General features: G+C 39.7%; 1 protein-coding gene across 2 annotated transcripts in view; it reads right to left on the reverse strand.

The window, feature by feature from the left end:
* NHSL1 (NHS like 1) overlaps positions 1-26198 on the reverse strand; it is an 80158-nt gene extending 53960 nt beyond the window's left edge. Inside the window, exons 1-2 of one of the 2 annotated variants that reach the window (XM_023554088.2) lie at positions 25410-26198; positions 21999-22151 (exon numbers count right to left, since the gene is read on the reverse strand). In XM_023554088.2, the coding sequence (XP_023409856.2) occupies positions 21999-22151; positions 25410-25467 (211 nt within the window). In that variant the 5' untranslated portion in view covers positions 25468-26198. Of the gene's footprint in view, positions 1-21998; positions 22589-25409 lie in introns of those variants that run through there. The other variant, XM_023554041.2, reaches the window with a different exon arrangement.
* Positions 26199-26403: the final 205 nt, after the last annotated feature.

Here is a 26403-nt window from a genome sequence, read left to right on the forward strand (position 1 = left end):
CCATCCTTTAGACTTTCCATTTTAATATTTTAGACATGCTAGGAGAGGCTACTACAGGAAGCATTAAATGGTTATTTTTCAAAATAATCTTCTCTATTGGAAATCCTTGGTAAGTTTCCACATTCTGTGATATTCTTCTTAAATTTCCTGGATGAGACAATGAGCGAGCAGTTACAGAGTTCTGAAATCTCAGTGGCTTTATACAACCAGAAGTTTCTTTCTTGTTCATTCTGTTCATCCAGGCTGAGTTGGTAAGGGTCTCTGCTCACAGTAGTCATTCAGGGAACATACAGATGAAGTTCCATGTCAACTTGTGCTTCCATGATCATGCATGGCAGTGTGGTAAGAACATGGTTCATCTTCATCTCATCCTGGCTCCCAGAACTACAGAAGTTATTTTTCTGCTTTTATTTCACTGGACAAAACAAACCCTGGAACCTGACCTAACTTCAAAGGGGACAGAAAAGTGCAATCCTATCGCATACGCAAGGAGGAAAACTTGAGTATGTGTGGACAGATCTAATGACCCCACAGAACAGAAATAGCATTGAATCTAAGATTTTCCAGATTCTTATTCTCGATTCTCTCAACAGTTATTTAATGTTTATTTCCAATCCTTCTTGAATGAGGTTGACAGCCTTTTGATATCAACTGGCAGCTGCAGTGAAAAGCCTTGTGGGTTACAATGTGGATACTGACTTTTATTATGAGGCCTCTGGAGACTTTGAAAAGGGAAGTGACCAGCTCAAAACTACACACACACACACGTATATATAAATTCCAAATAAACCTGAATGTTAAGTATATGGAAAAAAAGCAAATCAGGGCACGTCACTTTTACGTTCACTTAGTGATGCTAGTAAAAGTATGCAGGCATTTTTACCATTGATTTGTATAATTGGTCATAATTGATTTTTTAAAAAAAAATTTTGTGCTTTAAGTGCAAGTTTACAAATCAAGTCAGTCTCTCATATAAAAATTTACATACACCTTGTTATATACTCCTAGTTGCTCTCCCCCTAATGATACAGCACACTCCTTCTCTCCACCCTGTATTTCTGTGTCCCTTCAGCCAGCTTCTATCCCTCTGCCTTCTTATCTCCTCTCCATACAGGAGCTACCCACATAGTCACGTGTCTACTGGATCCAAGAAGCTACCCCTCATCAGTACCATTTTCTATCTTATAGTCCAGTCCAATCCCTGTCTGAAAAGTTGGCTTCGGGAATGGTTCCTGTCTTGGGCTAACAGAAGGTCTGGGGACCGTGACCTCTGGGGTCCTCCAGTCTCAGTCAGACCATTAAGTTTGGTCTTCTTACAAGAATTTGAGGTCTGCATCCCACTGCTCTCCTGTTCCTTCAGGGATTCTCTGTTGTGTTCCCTGTCAGGGCAGTCATCAGTTGTAGCTGGGCACCATCTAGTTCTTCCTGTCTCAGACTGATGTAGTCTCTGATTTATGTGGCCCTTTCTGTCTCTTGGGCTCATAATTACCTTGTGTCTTTGGTGTTCTTAAATTCTCCTCTGAGCCAGGTGGGTTGAGACCAATTGAGGCATCTTAGATGGCCGCTTGCTAGCGCTGAAGACCCCAGACACCACTCTCCAAAGTGGGATGCAAAATATTTTCTTAATAGATTTTATTATGCCAATTGACTTAGATGTCCCTTGAAACCATGGTCCCCAAACCCACGCCCCTGCTACACTGGCCTTTGAAGTGTTCAGTTTATTTAGGAAACTTCTTTGCTTTTGGTTTAGTCCAGTTGTGCTAACCTCTCCTGTATTGTGTTGTCTTCCCCTTCACCTAAAATAGTTCTTATCTACTATCTAATTAGTGAGTACCCCTTTCCCACTCTCATAACCATCAAAGAATATTTTCTTCTCCATTTCAACTATTTCTTGAGTTCTTATAATATTGGTCTCATACAATATTTACCCTTTTGCACCTGACTAATTTCACTCAGCATAATGCCTTCCAGATTCCTCTATGTTATGAAATGTTTCAGATTCATCATTGTCCTTTATCGATGCGTAATATTCCATTGTGTGAATATACCATAATTTATCCATTCTGTTGATAGGCACCTTGGTTGCGTCCATTTTTTTACTATTGTAAACAGTGTGGCAATGAACATGGGTGTGCACATATCTGTTTGTGTAAAGGCTCTTATTTCTCTAGGATATATTCCATGGAGTGGGACTGCTGGATCGTATGGTAGTTCCACTTCTAGCTTTTTAAGGAAGCACCAAATCAACTTTCAAGGTGGTTGTACCATTTTACATTTCCACCAGCAGTGCGTAAGTGTTCCAGTCTCTCTACAACCTCTCCAACATTTATTATTTTGTTTTTTGGATTAATGCCAGCCTTGTTGGAGTGGGATGGAATCTCATTATAGTTTTGGTTTTCATTTCTTTAATGGCTAATGATCATCAGCATCTCCTCATGTATCTGTTAGCTACCTAAGTGTCTTCTTTAGTGAGGTGCCTGTTCATATCCTTTGCCCGTTTTTTAACTGGGTTGTCTTTTCGTTCTTAAGCTTTTGCAGTATCATGTAGATTTTACAGATCAGATGCTGACTGGAAATGTCATAGCTAAAAACTTTTTCCCAGTCTGTAGGTAATCTTCTTATTCTCTTGGCGAAGTCTTTAGATGCGCATAGGTGCTTGATTTTTAGGAGCTCCCAGTTATCTAGTTTCTCTTCTGGTGTTCATAATTACTGATTTTTTAATATATATAATTCCTGAGAGAAACCATACTATGCAGTAAAATTTTTCCTAAGTTTGAAATACACTCTAATAAGGGAAAAAAAAAGTTATCAAGTTAATTACATGGTTAGAGCTATATAGCTTTTAACAAGTCTGACCTGCCTAAATCAGAGGGAGAAAGAGAAGTAGAAGGAAAAGAAGAGACAGAAATTGAATGCAAAGTGGGAATAGAAGAGGATTTGTTTTTCTACTCCCCAAGGAAAAAATTGTGGTAAGATGAGTGGATGTTAGAGGGAAAAAACTGACAGAAATTTGCCAGCTTGTTAGACAGGATGAGAAAGAAGAGAAAGGAACAAGGAAAGAAATATTTGAAACAAGTACTGCTGCATTGAAAGCAGAAGGTCTAGTTAGTTAAGTAGGCTAATTAGTCATTTTTCAGGTTGTCTGGGTAGTGTTGGTGTGGATGAGTACGAATTTGTGGTGCAGTTAATTATCTTTGTGAGTGGCCTTTCTAACCATGGTCTTGTAACGCCCACCTAGGTGATTCAGAGGGACTGTGTGATGGGGTAATTGTCGTCTACCAATGGGACTGGTCAGTTTTGCCTTAAAAGAGAGTAAATTCCAGAGCAGAAAGGAGAATCCTACCACCACCAAGTAAGAACAGCCAGGAGTAGAGAGCACATGTCCTTTGGACCTGGGATCCCCGCAGTGAGAAGCTCCTGGAAGCAAGAGACTAAGAGAAAGCAAGAAGTGGTGGCAGGAGAGGCCCGACAGCAGAAACCCAGCAGCAGGAGACAGTGTGGTGGGCTTCCCTGCCCACGGAGAGAGAAGGCTGAGTGCCTTTGGGCAGAGACCAAGGGCCAGGAAGAGGTGTGCCTTCGGGCACAGCTGGGGAGAGGCTGTCCTGAGTGTTCCTGAGCCTGAATTATAACCTGTTACTTCTCTAATAAACCCCATAGTTATGAGTGTGGTCTGTGAGTTCTGTGTGGCCACTGCAATGAATAATAGAACCCAGCAGAGAAGTAGAGAACACTGTGGGAGGGACATTTAGTGTCAGAATTAGCAAAGATGGCGAAAAGAGAAGGTACTCTGACCTCTGCCTCATGGGAATCAGCCTTGGGGAGTTGCTCTTGATTCTCCTTTCCCATTGTGAAGTTAGAGGAGGTCAGGCACCACCCCCACAAGTTTTTACAGACTTGCAAGGAAAGTTTCGAAACCTTCGGGTCAAGAGAACAATTTTGCTATTTCACAACAGTATAGAATTCTAGACATACTATATTTTAAAATCTGAATGTGGTTTATTTTTAACAGTATTAAATCTTTCATAATCCTCCTGCTATAATTCAAGTTCATTAAAAATTGAGAGGATGCCAGTTCCAAAGTTAATTACAAAAATAATGGTCATGCCATGATGCTTCAGTGAGAATGTCCTATGATGGACTACAGTCTAAAATCATTCTTTTTTTTATTTTTAAAGCCAAAACTACTGGCACTTAATAAATGCATTATTTTCCAAACTGAAATCCCTTTGCCATCATTATTTGATTTGTGTTGAAAATAATTCCATGGCAACTGGAGGAAAGAAAACACATCCATCTCAAGGATTATGGAACCCAGACGTAAAGTTTCTGGTAGATCCAGATTGTCTATCCCGGTTATTTATCCAACAGATTATCAACAACAAGGTAAAAAGCCAGATTACGATGACATAAAAGCCTAGTTGTATTATCTCTCTTAGTCCAGTACAGGAGGACTGAGAAAACTTAGGACTACAAACGTGTATTTAGAAAAAAATCAATTCCAGTCCAACAACTGTATCTGGTATTATATAGTTAAGGAATCTAATTGAATTTTTTAAATAAGCATGTGAGAAAAACTTACTGCACTTTAAGTATTATACTTTGTAAAAATCAGAGAATTTATTTTCATAATGAAAATCAGATTTAAATGTATTAAAGAATAAAAGAATTGTACCTCCTAGTTCATGAATTTATTGGGTTTGTCAATATTGGAAAGAGAAAGAAATCATATTGATGCTGTACTTAAAATTCTGCCTTGCTAGACACACAACATTGGATATTAATATGTTTGGATTTTTCCTAAATTCATTAAGAAAGTTAAACTTTAATTTATTAAAAATGTCTTCAAGACTCAAATTTTAACACAACACACTAAATGTTTAAACAATTTTTTAAGTTAGTTAATTGTAGCATATCAAATGAGTTGAAAAAATATATCTTTAAGACACTGTGGATTTCATATAGACGTTTTTATCGGAGTCCTGGTGGCGCAGTGGTTAAGAGCTCATCTGCTAACGAAAAGGTCAGCAGTTTGAATCTACCAGCTGCTCCTTGGAAACGTTATGGGGTAGTTCTATTCTGTCCTGTAGGGTCACTATGAGTCGGAATCAACTCAACAGCAACGGGTTTAGTTTTTTTTTTTTTTTTCTTTTAAATGATATTTTACTAGATAATTTGGTACCAATTTTAAATGATTCCAAATGAACACGCTCCTTTGGGTTTTTTTTAGATTAATGGTTCATTTTTTCCCCTCTACTACTACTTTATGGACTTAAACCTACCAATGATCATGAAGACAGTACAGGACCAGGCAATGTTTTATTCTGTTATATATAAGGTCACTATGAGTTGAAACTGACTCAATGGCAACTTAACAACAACCCTCACTTTAGAGTTAGTCAGTTGTTATGTAGTTACATAGGAATACTTGTTATTATCTCTGAAGTATTAAACCTGAAATTATCTCCCAATAAAAGCATATCTGATCTAAGACCAAGTCTTCACAAATCATCACTTCAATGCTGTGTAACATCCAAAGCAACACAAAAGAATAAAGAGAAAAGGTATGGCTTTAATGATGAAGCCCATGTTTTTATAAAAGTTCTGAAAGTTAAGTATCTCATCTTTTAATTGTTCATATACAACACAATGTCCCAGGTGCTATAGTATAATCTGATGAGAAAGGCCAATCAGAAGATATGCCAACTATCACCCTATGGACCAAGGAAAACGGGTTAGTCCTCAAGGGCATGAGTCTTGATTTGCCTGAGGAAAGCAACAGAAGTTATCCAGACTTTGATTCCAGCAGAAAGTTGGAAAAAGGGAAGTCACAATGGGTGACAATTATATTTTGTCTCTAACATGAAGGATCTATGATTGTCTAAACCTCTGAATACTCTTCTTCCAGACTATGAAAGCAGTGTTCACTTGGAGAAAACAGAATGAATAGGCAGGGCATCAAATCCTAGTTTCTCAAGTGTCAAGAGTTAAAACTCTGAAATCGAATAGTTTTAGGTTGGAATCCTAGTTTGTAAGGAACTAGTGGGGCTGAAAGGGATGCATTCCAACATTCAGGGTGTTTACAATTTAGCTAACTGATTAAACAAACTCACTTGACTATTTTATAGAGCAGGGGTTCTCAAACTCTAGGTGCACCAGATCAAGTGGAGGGCTTGCTGGGCCCTATCCCCAGAGATTTTGATTCAACAGATCCTGGTTCAGGCCAGAGAATTTGCAAGTCTAAGAAGTCAACGGTCGCTCCTTGGAAACCTTATAGGGTTCTACTTTGTCCTATAGGGTCGCTATGAGTCAGAATCCACTTGACAGCAGTGGGTTTGGTTTTGGTTTAAGAAGTTCCTAGGTGATGGTGACGTGGTTGTTGATCTGGAATCCACACTTGGAAGCCACTGTTTCAGAGTAAGGTAAGTACCACCTACAGAGAAGCAGCAACAAAATTAAAGGTTGTAGACATGATATCCATCTGTTGTGGAGGTGAAAGTAGAAGAGTCTTCTCTTACATGGAAGCAAAATTTGGATAACTTGAGACTTCCTACATAGTCTAAGTGAGGAAATGATGAAAGGGCTGAAGGGAAAAGGGTGTTAATCTGTTTCTTTTATTATGTCACAACTGATTCACAAAGCAGTCGATCCACACACACCACAAGAAAACATTAATGAGAAAACAGGAAACGAGGGATAAAGAAGAATTTGGCTGATCTGGTACAGATAAATAGGGATGGGGAGAAGTACTGTAACTGGTTTCTTCTTATAGTCCCCAAAGAATAAGGCTTTGTCTCAGGAAAAGCTTTTATTTTGCTTCTGTAGAAGTGTCTTATATGTCAAGATTCCCTTAAAGTGCTTGGAGGCTTCTTGCTTTTATTTCCACACTCCATTTCAGAGGAAGTTTCGGATTCCAGGAACCAGCACCTCCCACCTGGATTACTGTGGTTACCTTGGCCTGGTCTCCGCGCTAGCCACTCCCAATTCCCTTACCATTAACTTTTCACTCAGAACCAGACTGATCCCTTACCACTAACTTTTCACACAAAACCAGATTGATCCATTTAAAAATGAGTAGATTATGACACTCCTGAGTTCAAACCTGTCCAATGGCTTCCCATGCCCTGAAAATAAAAGCCAAAGTCCTTTTAATGGTTTCTAAGGCCCTACAAAGGAGCTCTGGTGGCACAATGGTTAAGCATACAGCTGCTAACTGAAAGGTTCATGGTTTGAACCCACCAGTGGCTCCTCAGGAGAAAAGATCTGGTGGTTAGCTCCCATAAAGGTTAGAGCCTAAAAAATCCTATGAGGAAGTTCTACTCTGTCACATGGGTTGCTATGAGTCAGAATTGACTTGACGGCACCCGACAACAATAAGAACGTATGTCTGACTCTATGTGGCTAGCAGGTGCTCAGTGAGTTTACTGAATGAATGAATGACCAACTGTATTCATTCAACAAAGTCCCTGAAAGGGTACTGTGATGACATGATGGAGGTGCCAACCCATTCCTCACCCAGGTTTATTTTATCCTTGGCCACACTTTCCACTTTAATTAGTCCAAGGCATATGACCTGCCTATCTAGTTGGTAGGCCACAACATTAGTGTTAATTAATCCCAACTGCGGTGTATGGTGTGGGACCAGAATCAATACAGAATTCTGCTGGGTGGTGGGGGGCACTATTTCCACAACTCGTCCCCAAGAAATAAGAGACTGGGGAAGGGTGGGTAGGGAGAGGATTGGGACAGGGAAGACAACATTCAGTGCTGTATCAGGGTTATCTAACCCAGGAAATTTAGTCTCAGTAGAATGTCAGAGAAGCTGATCAAACACAGAAACAAAAAGCTAACTGCATCCTGGGCAATTCCAAAAGCTCTCGTGGTCAAGGCAGAACAGATGTCACAGGGAAGACGCATTTTTGGAGACAGCACCATTAGCCTGAAAAGTATTGGGGAAGGAGTAAGCCAGAAGAGAGGGAATGGTGATAGGACACCACCTTTGAAATGGATGCGTTTCTTTGCCAAGAGAGAACAAAAACCAAAAAGAATGACAAGCAGACTAAATTTACACGTCTAGAATATACTTCAGCACAATTCCAAATGGCTTCTCATTTCAATCTTTCCAAGTGTATTCTGGGAAATAAAGTAATCAAGATGGGGTAGGTGGAAAGAAAATATACTACTAATTGTGGTTGTCAGCTCAACAGTCAAAATGGAAGAGGATCTGCTGAATGATGTATTAATACGGATTCTGGAACGAACATCTCTCTCGCTGACATTAATTAAACACCATAAAAAAATCCCATTATGTAGAAGGCTTTAAAAAAAAAAAAAAAGGTCATTTTAATATTCTTCCTCTAGTCGGAATCGACTTGACAGCAACCAGTTTTTTTTTTTTTTTACTGGAGTAGGATAAAAATCTCAAAAAAACAAAAACTTAGGAATTAAACATTAAAATTTAAAAATTAGGTAAAACTGTTAGCTTTATCTTTCACTGTACACCACGGAAAGAATTACTCTTAAATGTCATTTGCCATTACAGAAAAACCAGTTTTTAACATTTCTTCTCTTCCATGCCCAAATTAATTTGAGACTTGAGGAACTGAATTTGATTTAAGTTAAGGGGACAGTTTTCTGATGCCCATTGTTAATGTGAATGCATAAGAATTTGGAAGTTCTAGGAGCCCTGGTGGTGCAGTGATTAAGCACTCAGCTGCTAAAGCAAAGGTTGGCGGTTCAAACCTACCAGGCCATTCCTCAGGAGAAAGATGGGGCAGTCAGCTTCTGTAAAGATTTACAGCCTTGAAAACCCTATGGGGCAGTTGTACTCTGTCCCGTGAGGTTGCTATGAGTCAGAATCAACTTGACAGCAATGAGTAGTTGAAACACCACAGAGTGCAGCCAAATTGGAGGTGATCTTATTTCACTTTAGAATTGAAAAGTCCTATCACTTGGCAGCAGGACAGAATCACCAAGGTTATTCAATATCGAATAGCCTGAAAAGATTCTAAACCAACACCAGAGACTTCAGTTAGACAGTGAGTGATAACAAACCTTATCCACAGTCCCTTCAATGTAGCATTTTTATGCTGCACCCAGTGAAATATAGAGGACACTCACGTTACTTACTTTATCAGGAATTAAAATAGAATTGCTGAAACAGCAGACTGGCTATAGACACAAAAACAAAACAAAAAGCCTTTTGTTGAAACAATCCACCGGTGATTTGTTAAGACCGGGTCCATTTACATGACTGTTTCTGCTAGTCTATCTTTTGTGTGTTGCTCACCATTAAAATTCGGCAACATGTCACTTTCCTGATCTGAAAAGGCAACTACTGTTCATTTTTCTTTTGTTCTTGCATCTGACTTCCTTCTCATGGGTTAACAACTCTGAAGAAAACACTTCTTTCAGGGCAACCATACTCAGAATAGTTAGTATTATAGAAAATGACGTGAGCTGTCAAATCCCAAATGAGAAGCTAAACAGCCCCTTTTATAGATGATTTCCGTGCTGTTAATTCCACATTCTGGTGTTTGCTTTTTCCTCAATAGAGAATTTAATCCATTGTTTCATCAGATTGGATAACACTCCCTGAGGACAAAGTCCAAAAGAAATCTAACTGAAATATTAAGCATATCAAAAGGTAAGCCTTTAATAATATTATCATTTGTCTTTGAAAAGCCACCAAATTCACATGTACTGAGCAAGGGAGCACAAAACGAAATCATCCTTTTCTCCAAAGACCTTACAACGTAGTGGGGACCACATTTCTATCAAGCCTCCAGCACCACCTAACGAACTTCAACATTCCTTTGTTCCATCCCTAAGCATGCTTTCTCCAATCCCCAGCCCAGGAGGCAGAGGTCGCAAACTCTGACCCCCAACCTGCACACAGGTCACTGCCTCCTGTTCCTCAGGGAACATCCTTTCATTCTCCTTTTTATATCTGCAATTGCCCACCCCGTATTGGTGCTTTTTGTCTATAGCATGTTTCAATTGGCTGTAGTTTTCTAAAGAAAGTAGTATTACCTCTCCTTTGCCACCACCTCAAAATACTATCCCTTCTCTCTTTGCTTTCTTGACATCATTCACTTCTTTAAGAAAAAAACAAAACTTTTTTGTTGTTAATAAAAATAATTCTCATGAAATCTGGCTTCTTAAGCCAGTGGCTTCCTTGAAACTGCTCCTTCAAAGGTCTTTAATGGCAGTCTAATGACCAATTCAGTAGCCTCTTCTTCTGACCCCACCCTCTTCCATGAGCACCATGATGGCTGCCACATCTTGATTTACGTTCTTCTCAGACCCTAAAATAAAGCCTTCAAGGCTCGTCCTTGAGGATATTCACTTCAAATATCCTCACTACTCTTCTCTCCTTGCTCTTTCCCTCTGCAATCTCACCAGTTCCAAGTTCTCACCAGTTATTCAGTGACTTTAACTCTATCCCAAGTCCTGAATGCCTTTTCAAAACACTTTCAGGATCTCCACAAACACAACACTATTTACTGTGTCAAGCACAGGACTGTGTGCTGGGAACCCACAAGTGAAAAGACAAGGCCTGCTCCTGAAGATCTTGCCATTAGGTAGAGAATAAACAGGTAATCAAAATTACACAGCCTACCACAAGCAGTTTAATGGCGGCATGTAAGGTGTGGGAATGTGTGGAGAAGGGATGCCAGGTTTGCCCTGGGGAATCCAGGAAAGCCCTCGGTGAGGAACCCCATGGGATGACTCTTTAAAGGGGGAACAGGAGTTGGTCAGTGTGTGAGGCTGTGGCTCGGAAGGGAGAAGAAATATATCAGGATGTGTACTGCACAGAAAAGACAGACTCCCATCCCAGTTGAAGGACCATATTCTTACATGTGTTGTATTGACTATGCAGAGGCATTCAACTGTGTGGATAATAACAAATTATGGATAACACTGTGAAGAATGGGAATCCCAGAACTCTTAATCGTGCTCCTGAGGAATCTGTACATGGATCAACAGGCAGTCGTTCAGATAGAAAAAGGGAATACTGCATGATTTCAAGTCAGGAAAGGTGTGCATCAGGGTTGTATCCTTTCAGTATACCTACTCAATCTGTATGCTGAGCAAATAATCCAAGAAGCTGGGGGCTATATGAAGAAGAACAGCGCATCAGGACTGGAGGAAGACTAACAACCTGCGTTATGCAGATAACACAACCTTGCTTGCTGAAAGTGAAGAGGACTTGAAGCACTTACTGATGAAGATCAAGGACTACAGCCTTCAGTATGGATTACATCTCAACATAAAGAAAACAAAAATCCTCACAACTGGACCGATAAGTAAGGTCATGATAAACAGAGAAAAGACTGAGGCTGTCAAGGATCCCCTTTTACTTGGATCCACAACGAACACCCAGGGAATCAAAAGATACATTGCATGGGGCAAATCGGCTGCAAGAGATCTCTTTAAAGTGTTAAAAAGCAAAGATGTCACCTTTAAGACTAAGGTGTGCCTGACCCAAGCCATAGTGTTTTCAATCAAGCATGTGAAAGCTGAACGATGAATAAGGAAGACCAAAGAACTGACGCCTTTGAATTGTGGTGCTGGAGTAGAATGCTGAATATGCCATGGACTGCCAAAAAAATGAACAAATCTATCTTGGAAGAAGTATAACCAGAATGATCCTTGGAAGCAAGGATGGTGAGGCTATGTCTCACATACTTTGGACATGTTGTCAGGAGGGATTAGTCCCTGGAGAAGGACATCATGCTTGGTAAAGTAGAAGGTCTGCGAAGAAGAGGAAGACCCTCAATGAGACGGATTGACACAGTGGCTGTAACAATGGGCTCAAGCATAGCAACAGCTGTGAACATGGCACAGGACCGGGCAGTGTTTCATTCTATTGTACAAAGGGTCGCTATGAGTTGGAACCGACTCGATGGCACCTAACAACAACAACAATATTCTTATGTGTGACAGCACAGGTAAAAAAATGTGCGTGGAGGGTTAGAGATGCATGGGAGAGAGAATGCAAGTCGGTAGATAAGGCTGGACTAATGGGGGGCCAGATCATGAAGGTTCTCATAAGCTAAAGAGTTCGGGTTTTATCTTGTCAGTGATGGGGAGCTAGTAAAGAAATTTTAACAAAATAGAAGTACGATTAGGTTTATGTTTTAAAGACAGCAATGCAGGGCAGAGGCGAAGCTCAATGATGCCACCATCATCAACCTTGTACGTGAGTTATTCATGCACACAACTTATCTCCTCTTGACTGGATCTAAGATTCTAGAAGAAAGGACCATGTTGTTCATCACTGACTCTGTGACAATACCCAGCCCAATGCCTCTCTCATAGTAGGCACTTGATGAATTTTTATGACAACACAAACTTGTTTGTGTTTGTCAGGCTCATGCTCAGCTATCAGTTATAGTTTCACGTCAATAAACTTCACACGTCAACCTCAAACAGTTATGTATTAAGAAACTGATCAGAAATTTAGACCCTAAAAAGGGTCTTACAGATCATAAATTGTTTTCCAGTGGAGGGAGTCAAAGCAAAATGATGGGATGTGATTTGTCTAAAATTCCACAGCTGTCTGTGTACTGGAGCACAATAACCGGAATTCTAGTCTCTTATCTCACCAGTAGCCCTGATGGTATAGTGGTTAAGAATTTGGCTAATAACCAAAAGGTCGGCAGTTCGAATCTACCAGCCACTCTTTGGAAACCCGATGGGGCAGTTCTACTCTGTCCTATAGGGAGGGTCATTATGAGTCGGAATCACCTAGACGACAACCGGTTTTTATCTCATTTTCCAGAGTCCCTGATTGGTAAAACAGTTAACATGTTCAGCTTCTAACCAGAAGGTGGAGGTTGGAGCCTATCTAGAGGCACTTTGAAAGAAAGCCCTGGTGATCTACTTACAAAAATTCAGCCCTTGAAAACCTTATGAGACATAGTTCTACCCTGACACACATGGGGTCATCATGAATTGGAATCAACTCAACAGCAACTGGTATCTAATTTTCTGGAATAGATGTCAATGCTGCTTTGTGTGTCACTAACGAGACAATTACAGTGAAACCTGTGAGCGCCAGAATTCAACAGAACTGCCTAATTTTTCTGGGCCTCACAAGTGTTTTTTTTGCCTTTGACAGGGTGCAGTCTTACCATTTTTCTATCACTCATTTTAGTGAAAAATATTTGAGTTTTCCTTCTACCTTATATAGGTTCTGGCTTCCACAGGTTTGACTGTATATTTCCCACCTCTTCCAGTGGCCTTTTCAGACTACTCTAGTCCCTCCAGTTCTGTGACTATTTTTATTCAAACTTGAAAATAACTTAAAACTCAATATGCATGAATATAAGCAATTTAATATCTCTTATATATATATATAATTGCAAGTAATCTTTCTTTAACCACCTTCTCCTTTTATATACCCACTTTACTAAGGATTTTTCAGGAAGAACTCAAGTAAAAAACTAGGCAAAATGTAAACTCAGCTACAAGTACTAAATTCTTAGTATATTTAAGTATTTCCATAGCCTCATCTTTCTTTCCCTTGCCCCTCCCATAACCTCTACTTATTTGTAAAGTCCATTTAAGTATTAATGACCTGTTATAACCCTAAAAATAAGTAGCAAATATCATTAAGATGAAACAATGGTTATAGATATTAATCACAATAATGTCATATGACAAACCTATTCTTTTTCGTAAACTTATTTTAATTTTAATGACATCAAGGATGAGTAACGAGATTGCATAAGCTACTGTGAAGTCACCACCTTTAGGCACCAGTGGGCTAATTTGAATTTTGGAAGTTAACTGGAACCAAGTCTGCCTTTGGGCCATCAGACTAGGAGTGAACAACGCCCACATGAATTTTTGAAAGCTGAAGATCAGTGAACAGGGATCAAAGAGATAGGTCTCCTCAGTGCCCTTAGGATCCCAGATCAAAAAGGCCAGCAGGGCTGAGTGAGCATCAGGAGACCCAAATATGAGTCCTGACACAGCCATCTATAAGCTGCTAGGTGGCTAGAAGGCAACCCCTTAACTTTGCTGGGCTGCAGTTTACTTACCTACAAAATGGAAAAGGGGTACTGACCAGAAAATCTGGGAGGTTTCTTCCAGCTTCTGTGTTTTAGGGGTTTCTCAGAGGTCAGCAATAAGCGGGGAAAGAGTTATCTTGCTTATGTGGATGAAATGAACCTAGATGCCAAGTGTTTGTGGGTTCCCATTTTTGCTCCTTTCTCTCCATAGCTGATCTCTGGAGTATAAGGCATTGGAGGGAATGCACCAATTAAGTAATGGTAGCCATTTGGGAATGAGGCTGGAGATTTGTAAAACTATAAACACTTACTGCTTCCCCACTGAGGACAAGTACTTAGAGATACTTTACATAAGTAAGCTCACTTTATTCCCATGAGAACAGGTGTTACGCTCTCTACAGATGAGAAAACAAACTCAGAGTGTTGAAGAAACACACTTGAAGTTAAACTCAAATAATATGAACCTAGTATGGGAATGGGTAGTAGATAGCCAAGTCAGGATTTGAACCTAGAGGCAACCCATGTGCTTGCCACTAAACCTGGACTTTCTCATAAGAAAGTGAGCACCCCAGGAGGCATCTGGAGTGCAGTCCATGTTTATTTTTTGACCTGGATGATGGTTACACGGATGTTTGCTTTTTAGTTATTTGTTACAACTGTCATGTTTTATGTCTTTGTCTGTTATATTTCATAATTAAAGTAACAGAAAGGAAATAGATGAAGAATTCAGTGATGTTAGCAAAAGGTAGGTGAAGCAGATGTCTGAGGTGGAGGGTGGGTGCTTTAGGATATGGCGTTCTCGGTCAATACCCTCCAGGCCATGCTACAAAGGCATCTCCCAGACGGGCCAGTGTAGGGTGCCACAGGACCCAGGAGAGGATTCCGGATCCAGAATTACATCTGTGGTATCCCAGGGACCCAGGAGCCCAAGGCAAATGGAGCTATACTTCCTCATCATTACAGCATAGCCTGAGCAGTCGCCAAATCCACAGAGAACCCCACAGCCTTTCTCCGAACAGACTTATCTGTCTAGGTCAAAAGCTAAATAGGAGGAATCATGACAAGAAGTAGATGCAGAGAAAGTCTGTGTGTCAAGAACTATCAGAGGACCCTGGCTGCTGGAATCACTTTGAAACAAGATATTCATATATACATACTTTCCCTTTTAGTTATACGGTGCTGCTGTAACAGAAATAACACAATTGGGTGACTTTAACAAACAGGAATTTATTTTCTCACAGTTTAGGAGGCAAGTAGTTCAAATTCAGGGTGCTGGCTCTAGAGTTCTCTCTATGTTGGCCCTGTAGGAAGGTCCTTGTCTCTTTTAGCTTCTGCTCCTGGGACTTCATGTGGCTTGGCACCTCTCTTCCCCCTTCTCTGCTTTGCCTATTTGCTTGTTTTAATCTCTTTTATATCTCAAAAGAGATTGACTGAAAACGCACCCCACACTAATCCTGTCTCACTAATATAACAAAGACAACCCATTACCAAATGGGATTATAGCCAGAGGGACAGAGGTTAGGATTTACAACACACATTTCCAGGGGACACAGTTCAATCCATGACACACCCTATTTTTAATCACTTGGTACAAATATGCGAATTTTTCTTATTTTAAATCCTTAACTCCTGTATTTCCAGATATAATAACTATAACCCTCTGATTTTGAATTAACATAGGCCAGATTCAACACCCCTCCCTGCGATCTCTCCTCTCATTTTAGAGCCACAGAGCAAGCTGACCTACTAAAATGTATTTCTTTAGGAAAGAGTGCTGGGACTGGAGAACACTTCTGGTATCAACAACAGATGCTTTGTGAACTAACTCATGGATACAGTAGCTAAACTGCCTATTAAACACACTGTGAGAAATAATGTTTATCCCTCCCCGAGCTGGGCTTTTTTAGGTGATAAGAGTCTTAAAAATAACTTGTATCATTATTTCAGCCTTCAATATGCACACAATGGTCAAATGAGGCTGTAAAGAAATAAAATCTGGACCTCTCATTGACCATGAACATGACTTCCCTGTCCCTCAAGTCCCTTTCCTCCTCTTAATTATGTGCCTCTTTTAGTAAAGCTAAAAACTTATTAGACAAAAATCTAGTTACTCATCATCACAGTTAACCCCAATGTAGCTGACGAAGGGTTCAAACAATTATGGAGATTAAAAGAGTAGAATTCTTCTGCAAATTCTCCAGGCTGGGTGAATTTGTTATTAATAAAGGGTCCACCTTCAGAAATTCACTTCTGGCACTAGTCAGATGTCTTAGTGAACCAAATATCAAAATACTGTTTTACTTTTTTAACTGTGGTAAAATATATGTAACATAAAATTTGCCATTTTAACTGTTTTTAAGTGTAATTACATTCACAGTGATGTGCCACCATCGCTACTATGTACTTCCCATTTTCACCACAAACAGAAATGCCGGGTCCACTGACCAAGAACTCCCCAACCCTACTTCCCAAGACCCTCGTAATCTCTTATCTACCTCCTGTCTCTATACATTTGCCTATTCTGACCTTTCATGTAAGTGGAATCATGCAGTATTTGTCCTTTTGTCTGGCTTATCTCACTAAGCATGTTTTTAAGGTTAATCTATGTTGTACCATGTATCAGAACTTCATTCCCTTTTTATGACTGAATAATATTCCATTGTGTGTTTATGTGTGTGTGTTTCTTCACTCATCCAAAGCCTGCTGATGAACACTTGGGTTGTTTCTGTGTTTTAGCGATTGTGATTAATGCTGCAATAAACTTTGGAGTTCCAGTTTTCCAATTTGTTTAGGTATATACCTAGGAGTGTAATTGCTGGGTCACATGTTAATTCTATGTTTAACTTTGTGAGGAGCTAAAAAATTGTTTCCCCTGCAGGGGTACCATTTTATATCCCCACCAGCAATGTATGAGGGTTCCAATTTCTCCACATTCTCACCAACACTTGTTATTTTCTGATTATTATTATTATTATCATCACCATTGCCCTAGTAGGTGTGAAGTGGTATTTTGTTGTGGCTTTAATTTGTATTTCTTTAATAACTTTGGAAACCCTGGTGGTGTAGTGGTTAAGTGCTACAGCCATTAACCAAACGGTTGGGAGTTCAAATCCACCAGGTGCTCCTTGGAAACTCTATGAGGTGGTTCTACTCAGTCCTATAGGGTTGCTATGAGTCAGAATTGACTTGACGGCAACGGGTTTGGTTTTAATGACTAATGACAATCATTTAGGTATCTTCTTTGGAGAGATGTCTATTTGACTCCCTTGCCAAATTTTTAATTTTCTTGTAATTGAGTTATAAAAAGTTTTTAAACTTAGGTTACATATGTGTTATCATTAGCAGTAAATCATTACCTAAATCATAAGTAACAAAATCAATCAACAAAACTGAGCATGCCTGGGAAATTGTATCATATTCTGAGACTATTCAGCAACGAAGATAAATGATACCTGCTATATCGGACCAAAGGAGAGTGAAACGGCACACGGAAGACGGCCTGCTCTAGCAGTCCATAGGCCATTTCACACATTTGCAGGAGTTGGGGAGCTAGGGATAAGGTGGGGTAGGTCTTTCAATGATTTTCTTTACCAGCCGAGCTGCTCCCTAGGTGCCCGTTGTACCCAATAAACACCTCCACCACACTATTCAACCTTGACTCAAGACAGCAAGCTCAGCTCTTTAAAGTTAGGCACCCAGGAACTTCTATTAGGTCATTTGAAAACTCCAGGCATATTACAGAATTGATACTCAAAAATACATGTTAAATTATATCTATTATCTGCTCTTACGTACCAACTCAAACTTAAGTTTTTCATGACCTGTGCCTTCCTCAATCACTCCGACCAATAAGCATTTCCGCACTATTAACCAGTAAATGTTTACAACATTTAGTTATTAACTTATTAGTCCTTGCCACTATCATTTTCCTCAGTATTTTATGGTCCTTAAGAGCAGAGTCCAGCTTCTGAAACACTGACAAACCATTCATACAATGAGTACTTAATGATTATGCAAAAAGTACCAACCTGCTTACCATTAAAGAATGGTATCCTCTCCTTAAAATTGGGAATAAGCTCACAGTAAGAATAGAAGGAACAAAACAGATTATTCATTGTGAATAATTAGCTACCTTTTTATATTTTTAAGCAAAAAATGTTGAGGTTGGATCAGTTTAGACTGATAACCTATACATAACATCGGGCTTTAATGGTGCCCGATATTGAGGGACTGGATTTTTGTTTTTGTTTTTAATTTCCATTGACAATGAGGCAATAAATACTCTGCACTCATGCTGTGTTTATCCTATGTTGCTAAAATGATTTAGGGGAAGTGGTATGTGAAGTTTTGTGCATGTAATTAAAACTAATTGAATGAAAAACAAAAGAACATGGAAGCTCTTTCTCATTTTATCTTTCTCAATCACCGTTCTTAAATAGTTATTATTCACCTAAAATCTCTTACATAGTTTAAAATCCAGACTTTAAAAATTGAGCCCCAGGAATTTTCCAAAATTATTAATTTTTTAAAATATTAAATCCCCTTGATGAACCATTTTAGGGTATCAAAGCCATTACTAAAGCATTTGCCTTTTCAAATTAAAACAAGGTTAGGCAACAAAACCACTGGTGACATTTCACATGGATCTAGTGAATAGTCAAAAGGAGAATAAAATCAGAAAACTCTGTATAGAGGTGTTCAATTTTCTAATGGGAAGAAAAGAGAAGCTTTGAGCGGATATTTGAAAATACCTGAAATATGTAATGAAGCACAGTATCCTGGAGAACGTTCAACAACAGAAAGTCAGGCCTGAATATTCAAACTCACTGAGAACTTCGTGAAAGCATTTTCTACAAGTCAGGCCATGCAGCGCTCTGTTGTTCAAAGCTGGCAGTGAAATGCTAACAATGGCACTGCCTCGGGGTTTTTCCTGGTAAGGGTGCCATTTAATATTCTTACTAATCATTTGGTGGGGGAAGGCAGGCTATAAATGGAGAAATTACCTGTCGAAATTTACTAAAGATAAATCACTAGAAACTGAAGGGATCTAGAGGAAACTTTGGCTGGAATTAGATACATTAAGTGACGAACATCATAAAGTCAATGAAGCTCAAAGTACAACTCCAAGGCCATGCAAATGAACCAAACTAATGCCATTCTCCTCAATTAAGCCTGCAGCAGTAAGCATGCAGGTTACTCAGATTAAATGGAAAAAAAGAACCTACTAATGTCCTCATTTTTGGGCGGTGCAATGTCAAGTCTATAAATTATAGTCACAGAAGGACAAATATTGTATGACCTCACTTATATAGAAAGACTAGAACAGGCAAATGTATAGAGACCAAAGTTTACTAGTGGTTACCAGGGGCGGGGAGTTAACGGTGATAGAAAAATCACACTGATTAAGAGCAGGGTTGCACAGCTGATTACTGTAATTGCTGTCAATAAGTTGTACACCTGTAAACATTTGTTGACTGGTATATTTACAACAATGACCAAAAAAGAAAAAAATAGCAGCTGCTGAGGCTGCTTATGTACAACCGAAAACCTCATGGGATTTGGTTCGTTGGTTTGCAGGTTTAGCGTCATGGTTTCATGGGATATCCTAGCTAATTGACCTAATATTGTTCAGTCCTTCTGTTCTACCTCCTAGTTGGTTATGCAGTGCCTGGGGTCTTAAAAGCTTGCAAGCAGACATCCAAGGCACAACAACTGGTCTCTATTTGCCTGGAGCAACAGAGGATGGAGACCCAGTAATTGAAGAAGAAAATGGCTAGCAGGTCTAATTGCCTCCGTGAACAACTATACTTGCCTTGTCAGGAGACCAGAAGAAATGGATGGTGCCCAGCTACCACTACTGAATGTTTTGATCAGGGACCCAAAAGATGGGCCTTGATCAAAAGAGTAAAACTGTGGTACAGAACTTTTAATTTTTATTGGAAACCAGACTTACTGGATATATTGAGACTGGAGGAATCCCCAAATCTTTCAAACCTTTCAAACCTTTAACTGAAATTATCCCGTGAAGTCATCTTTAAACAACAGTTAAGCTCAATAATTAATGTTTGCCTTGAACATTGTGCCCTTTTAAGGAATTATCTTTATGAGATCAAAATGACAACAGTAACTCTAAAGCACAGATGAGAACTTTAAGGAGCAGTCTTAGTGAACAGTAGTGAGACAATATGGGCAGAGATAGGGAGAATGGTAATGTAATATAGTGTGAAGTATGTAATCACTGTCAATGAACTGTACATGTTAAAACTGTTCAATGGGTGTATGTCTGGTTGTATATATTTTCACACACACACACACACACACACACACACACACACACACACACACACACACACACAGCATGAGTTCAACCTGCCCAGGCTTATTAAATCTTGGTTCCACCACTAACTAACTTTGAGATCTCAGGCAAGTTTCTTGTATTTGTGCCTCCATGTCTTCCTTCGTAAAATGGGTCAAATAATAGTAATAGGATTACTGTGAAGATTAAATGAGATAATACATGTAATGGGCTTAGAACAGTACATGGAATGTATTTAAGCATTTAATAAATGTTACATAGTAATTGTAGTTATAGCAGTACATTAAAGAATGAAGCACTTAATAAATGATTGATATACTAGTCAAGGAGTTCCCTGGGCGCAGCAAACGGTTAAGCCCTTGGCTACTGACCAAAAGGTTGGCAGTTGGAACTCACCTAGAAGTACCCTAGAAGAAAGGCCCAGTGATCTACTTTCAAAAGGTCACAGCCATTGAAAACCCTACGAAGCATAGTTCTACTCTGAAGCACATGGGGTTATTATGAGTTGGAATCAACTTGACACAACTGGTTTTTCACTAGTAAAAAGTATCATAATAATTACATGGGTCCTCATGCTGGATTTTCCTTGAACCAATGACAGGACTTCTCCCAGAGGTAAGCCTTTGACAATTAGATAAAATACAGGATGCCCAGTTAAGTTAGAATTTCAGATAAATAAATAATCTCATTAGTATAATTATGTCCCAAATATTGCATGGTAGGAGTAAACTGGTAGAATAAGAACTCTGGTTTTGTTCTTTCAAAAAACAAAGTCTATGGATCTTACAAGTCACTCCTTCCTCTTTAAAGAGCCTGTCCCTTCTTTCTCCCCTTTCTGAAGCCTTCCTTACCATACATTTATGCTTCTTAATGTCAATGAGTTGAGGTACAAATGAGAATAGTAAACTAGATAGAGGAATGTTGTTGCTAGCGGCTGTTGAGTCAGCCATTGAATGCTGTTGTTGTTGTTGTTAGCCCCCAACTATGGTGACCGCGCGTGTTACAGAGTAGAACTGCTCCATAGGGTTTTCGTGGTTGTAATCTCTTTATGGAAGCAGTATAACAGGGCTTTTTCCTGCAGAGCCGCTGGGTGGGTTCAAACTACCAACCTTTAGATAGGCAGCTAACTGCAAACCACTTGTGCCATCCACACTTTAATACCGGAACACATTCTGTATTTCATGTGGACCCTGCCCATCTGCTGACAGGGACTCTGCTTAAAGGCGCCCAACTGGGCACTACCCAAGTTCCTACAGATTGAACCACTTAGCATGCCTTCAAAGCATATATACTTTCCTTTTCCACCCAACTTGAACAAAACAAAACAAACTATTAGAAAGTACCAACTTCAACAAATTTGCTTTGAATATTTAACAATAGCTTTAAAAGGCACTGGCAAAATTTCCCATGTCAGCAGGGGTTTGTTTAGATTACATTATAACTGGTGGTTTAAACACCCAAAGGGTTTCTAAACAAGAGTGGGCTCTTTGAAGACAGATTTGCATATTTGTAAATAGGCGTGCTTCTATAGAGACAGTAACGTTTTAGGAATGTATTAGGTCATGAGTAAACAGATCTTCTTTTACAGGAAGTAGTCAAGTTTACACTCAGTTCTAACAGTCAGCAGTTTAAGAACAACAAGCTTTTGAGAACAGCCACCTTACCCCTCAACACGGATTTGAGGTTCAGCTTGGCTTGGCGGTGCAGGTCCTCCACGCAGGGGGGTCTTGTGGTGGGAAGGAACACGTTCTCCTGCTGGTGCCATGGAGCAGTGTAGTGGACTGTCCATCTGCTCTCTTCATCTAGGTTGGAAACAGCTGTAGAAAGAATAAATTCGGGTGTCAAATTAAGCTTCATTAGCTCCCAATTTATTACAGTAAGTTCATATCTCGGTGCATAATACATCCATGGACAAGGACCAGCAAAGGGGAAAGGGAGCAAATTCTGAATGAGATTTAATCTGAGATTCCAGATGTCCTTCACACAGTATTTAATCTCGAAAGGAAAAGCTGAAACTATGCCTGCCATCCACCACGGTGTTTTGGTAGAACTGTTTGCTCTGGTAACTGCTTCCCAGCATTCCGGACCCTCCTTCTACTCCAATATTACAAAGTGATTGACGAAATTGATAGGACCACTAATTCCTACTTAACTCCACCACAGCAAAGACCTATAACGCAATCACACAAGGTCATTCCATCAGTACATGTTAGGCTGTTCTGACAGAAATAAATTTCTTACCCAAAGGTTGAGACCAAATCTTTCCTCTCTAAAGCACTGTTTAAAAACATTACTGCTGTAAACACAATGAAATTTTTTTAAGTAAGCATGAACATTCAATTTAATATGTTTAAACCGCATATCTAGTTGAAATGAAAATCAGTTTGTGCTATAAAATTTTCTCTGCATTTGTTTTCAATGAAAAACTTTTATATTAAAACATTTTTTTTTTAATTTCAATTCAACTGACTTTTCCCAACCAAATGCATTTCAAGTTAATTTTTGCCCATCACAATGCAGACCAGAACATTAGAGGGGAAAATGAGTGTAAGGTAATTCCTTATAATTTCCCTTTAATGCCCTTAGCGCTTGCTACCCTTTGTTGCTTTCATTTTTCTTGACAATACAAGTTGGTGCCCCAAGGGAGCCCAAAATGAAGCTGGCAGCACCAAAACAAACTCATCTACAATTTTTTAAATGCTGCCTACACTGGAGCCTGGATGGTGCAGTGGTTAAGAGCTCAGCTCAGCTGCTCCTTGTAAACCCCATGGAGCAGTTCTACTCTGTCCTATAGGGTCGCTATGAGTCGGAATTGACTCGATGGCAGGCAGTGAGTTTGGTCTCAGCAGTGAGTTATATAGACCAAACTTGCTGCCAAGTCAATTCCAACTCATAGCGACCCCATAGGGTTTCCAAGCCTGTAAATCTCTACAGAAGCAGACTGCCACGTCCTTCTCCCAGGGAGCCGCTGGTGGTTTTGAACCGCTGACTTTTTGGTTAACAATCCATGGCTTTAACCTTCATCTATAAAAACAACAACAACAACCCAGTGCCATCTATATATATACTGAACCCAGTGCCATCAAGTCCATTCCGACTCATAGTGACCCTATAGGACAGAGTAGAACTGCCCCATAGAGTTTCCAATGAGCACCTGGTAGATTCAAACTGCCAACCCTTTGGTTAGCAGCTATAGCACTTAACCACTAAGCCACCAGGGTTTCCCTATATGCTGGCATTGTAATACAAATGGAAGAGAGACTAGAGAAGTATAAGAGAAGGCTCCTATGCTAAGGCATTAACTTGGGGAGACAAGTCTAACAGCTGTAAAGCCAGGAGACACTAGAATTGTAAGGAGCAAGTTGTTTGTTCTTAATTCCAATCCATGCTATAGAGTTCACAGGGGGCAAAAACACTTCTACAACTAACATGTACCTGGAAATGAAATCATAAAAGAGATTCTCAAAGTGAGCAAACATGCACAAACTACTGCATCTATTTGAATACATTTAAAATAAACTGAACTCACCCCATAGCACAGCTATTGGCACGACTATAAAGACCAAATTAATTAATTTAATATGTGTAAAGCCCTTAGTTCATGAAATATGTAAAGCATGGTTGCGGCAGGGGCAGTGAAAGCATCGCTGAAGAAGGACTGTGCCTTTCTCGGCTCCCCTGTGAACCTGAGCCACTGTTAGCTCTCACGCCATAAACCATCTTTTCTGCAGCTTCTAACCTCTCCATTCCTCTGAAGCTTTGCCTCCAAATAATTCATTTCTTAAGTAATCCCACCTTCCCCATCAACTGCTAAATGGGAAAATAAACACTGAGAACTAAACAACCATTTAAAAACAGAAATGTGCTGTGTGCTTTCTGTTCTCATGTTTGACAAAAGAGACACAGAAATCATGCACCTAGCGTCTCCAGTAATCTCTCGCTGAACACACGCTTTGCGTGGTGAATTACCCATCAATCTTAATACATAACAACCACGAGGACCTGACTGGCCTGTTGTTTATGTATCTGAGAATCTAGCAGACTGCTGAACTCACACTATGTTCCCCAAAGAGTATCCAGGGTTATTACAATGTTTTGTGCTGACATTCATTTGTTTTAAAGATTTAATTACCATTCTTCATAGTGGGAAAATACTGAAAATTGAAATTCTTCCTATTTGCCAATTACATATCAAATCCAAGTAATAGCATTCGAGTCTGTGCAATCACACCATCAGCCTATCCGTAAGCTACCAACTGGCTCCTATTAACGAGCAGTTGTCTCTTGCCTGCAGTCTCTCCCTCTTGCCAGGGCAGATTCTAATCAATCCACACAGAGACAGGCATAGAGCAAGGGAGCTGCAGAAAAGGAGCCCAGAACGCTCTTCTTTGTTGCTCTCTTGAAAGCTTCTCCTACCAGTGCCCCCACCCACGCACATTTATCCCGTTTGGTTAAAAAAAAAAAAATGAAACAAACTAGCACCTACGTAAAAACAAAGCCATGTATTTGTAAAAATTATATTTTCAAAGGAAGGAAGAAGTACCTGGGTTGAAGAGATTTAAACCAATAATAAGTACACAATGCAGCCACACGACAAAAGCTCTGTACTTGACAACAATCACTGATCAGTCTAGACGGCTCTTAAATACATAACAGTGAGTACAGGAGAGTTTTAGAGGCTCTTCCCAACCAAAACTAAGTGATATACAGAGGCTCCCTTACTTAAACTGCATACTTAACCAAAAAATCAAAAAAAAAAAAAAAAAAGCATCAAGGGAAACAAAGTAAATACAAAGCTTCTTTCCTTCTTCAAAGGATTTTTTTTTTCTCCCTTTGAGAAACACAAAAGAAGTGAATTCACTTAAAATTCCAACCATAAATAAGGCATGCTAAGATCACATAATACTGCCCTGGAGTTACAAAGGTCTGAGTTAACTGAACAACCTGGCATAGAACGGAGTTTAACTCATACCAATTATGCTGTTTCACTAACCCTAGTTCCGTCACTTAAAGGATAAAGTAGTACATAAGAAAGACACACGCAGTAGGTAGAGAGGAGAAAAGGAACTACTTACTTTTCTTATTAAAAAGTTTAAATAAAGACTTGATCTTTGCATTAATGAAGACCACCATTTCCGGGATGCCTACACAGACTTCAGAAGTTTCAATCCCATGAAGAGCACAGTCCAGCAGGCAGGTGGTGAAGCTGCCTGCTTTGGCTGCAGATTCTGTCTTCCTCCAGTCTTATAGACTTTGGCATCTGCCTGGGCTGATGTAACTTTCAGGTTGAGTTTATTGTCAGGCAGTTACGAACCATTAACCGTCCTTGAACCTGAAAAGCTCCTGCTGAAACCCAATCTTTAAGGCTGAGAGCAGCCAGTTACAACGTGCACAGGAAGAAAGAGAAAGCCAATGGCAGCTCCTACTTGTGTGATATCCACATCAGGCTTTCTGCCTTGGTGCTCATTCATTCTAGTTTTCTCTCCGACAGATCAGAAGTAAGTTTTTCCTCTCTGGGGTCCACAAAAATAGTGCTGATTTTCCTCTACGGAAGTCAGAGGGAAGCAAATGTGTTCCCCGTTTTCACTAGGCCACCAGGAACATGCAAACCATTTTACTGGAGCCGACAAGTCTGCAAGCAATTCCATGTTGATTCTTTGAATCTCCAGTTAATACAGGGTACATGGGATTTGAACTGATTTAGGGGGATAAAAAGAGCCAAACTATTGCTCCCGACCACGCCCCCAGGCTCAGCCTCCCATACTGTAGGCACGGTTGACAAGCAGTAAAACTTTACAATAGCATCACCATGGAGCTGCAAAAGATGAGCTGGTTTGGATTTTCCTGCAAATCAGGATGCCCCAGCTTCTCACCCTTCCTTGCCAGTGATTGAAACTCAGCATTGTAATTGTTCCTAAGCATGATCTAATTTGCAGCTAGCTGCCACATTCTTAAAAGAGAAGGAAAAGAAAAGAACAAAAAACACTTTCCCCATTCCAAAGGAGAAATTAGATAAACCATCCTAATTATTTTAATCTCCATCTTAAATTTAATTATTGCCCAAACACC

The sequence above is a fragment of the Loxodonta africana genome, chromosome 1 (genome assembly GCF_030014295.1).
Source record: "Loxodonta africana isolate mLoxAfr1 chromosome 1, mLoxAfr1.hap2, whole genome shotgun sequence".
NCBI classification, from domain to species: domain Eukaryota; kingdom Metazoa; phylum Chordata; class Mammalia; order Proboscidea; family Elephantidae; genus Loxodonta; species Loxodonta africana.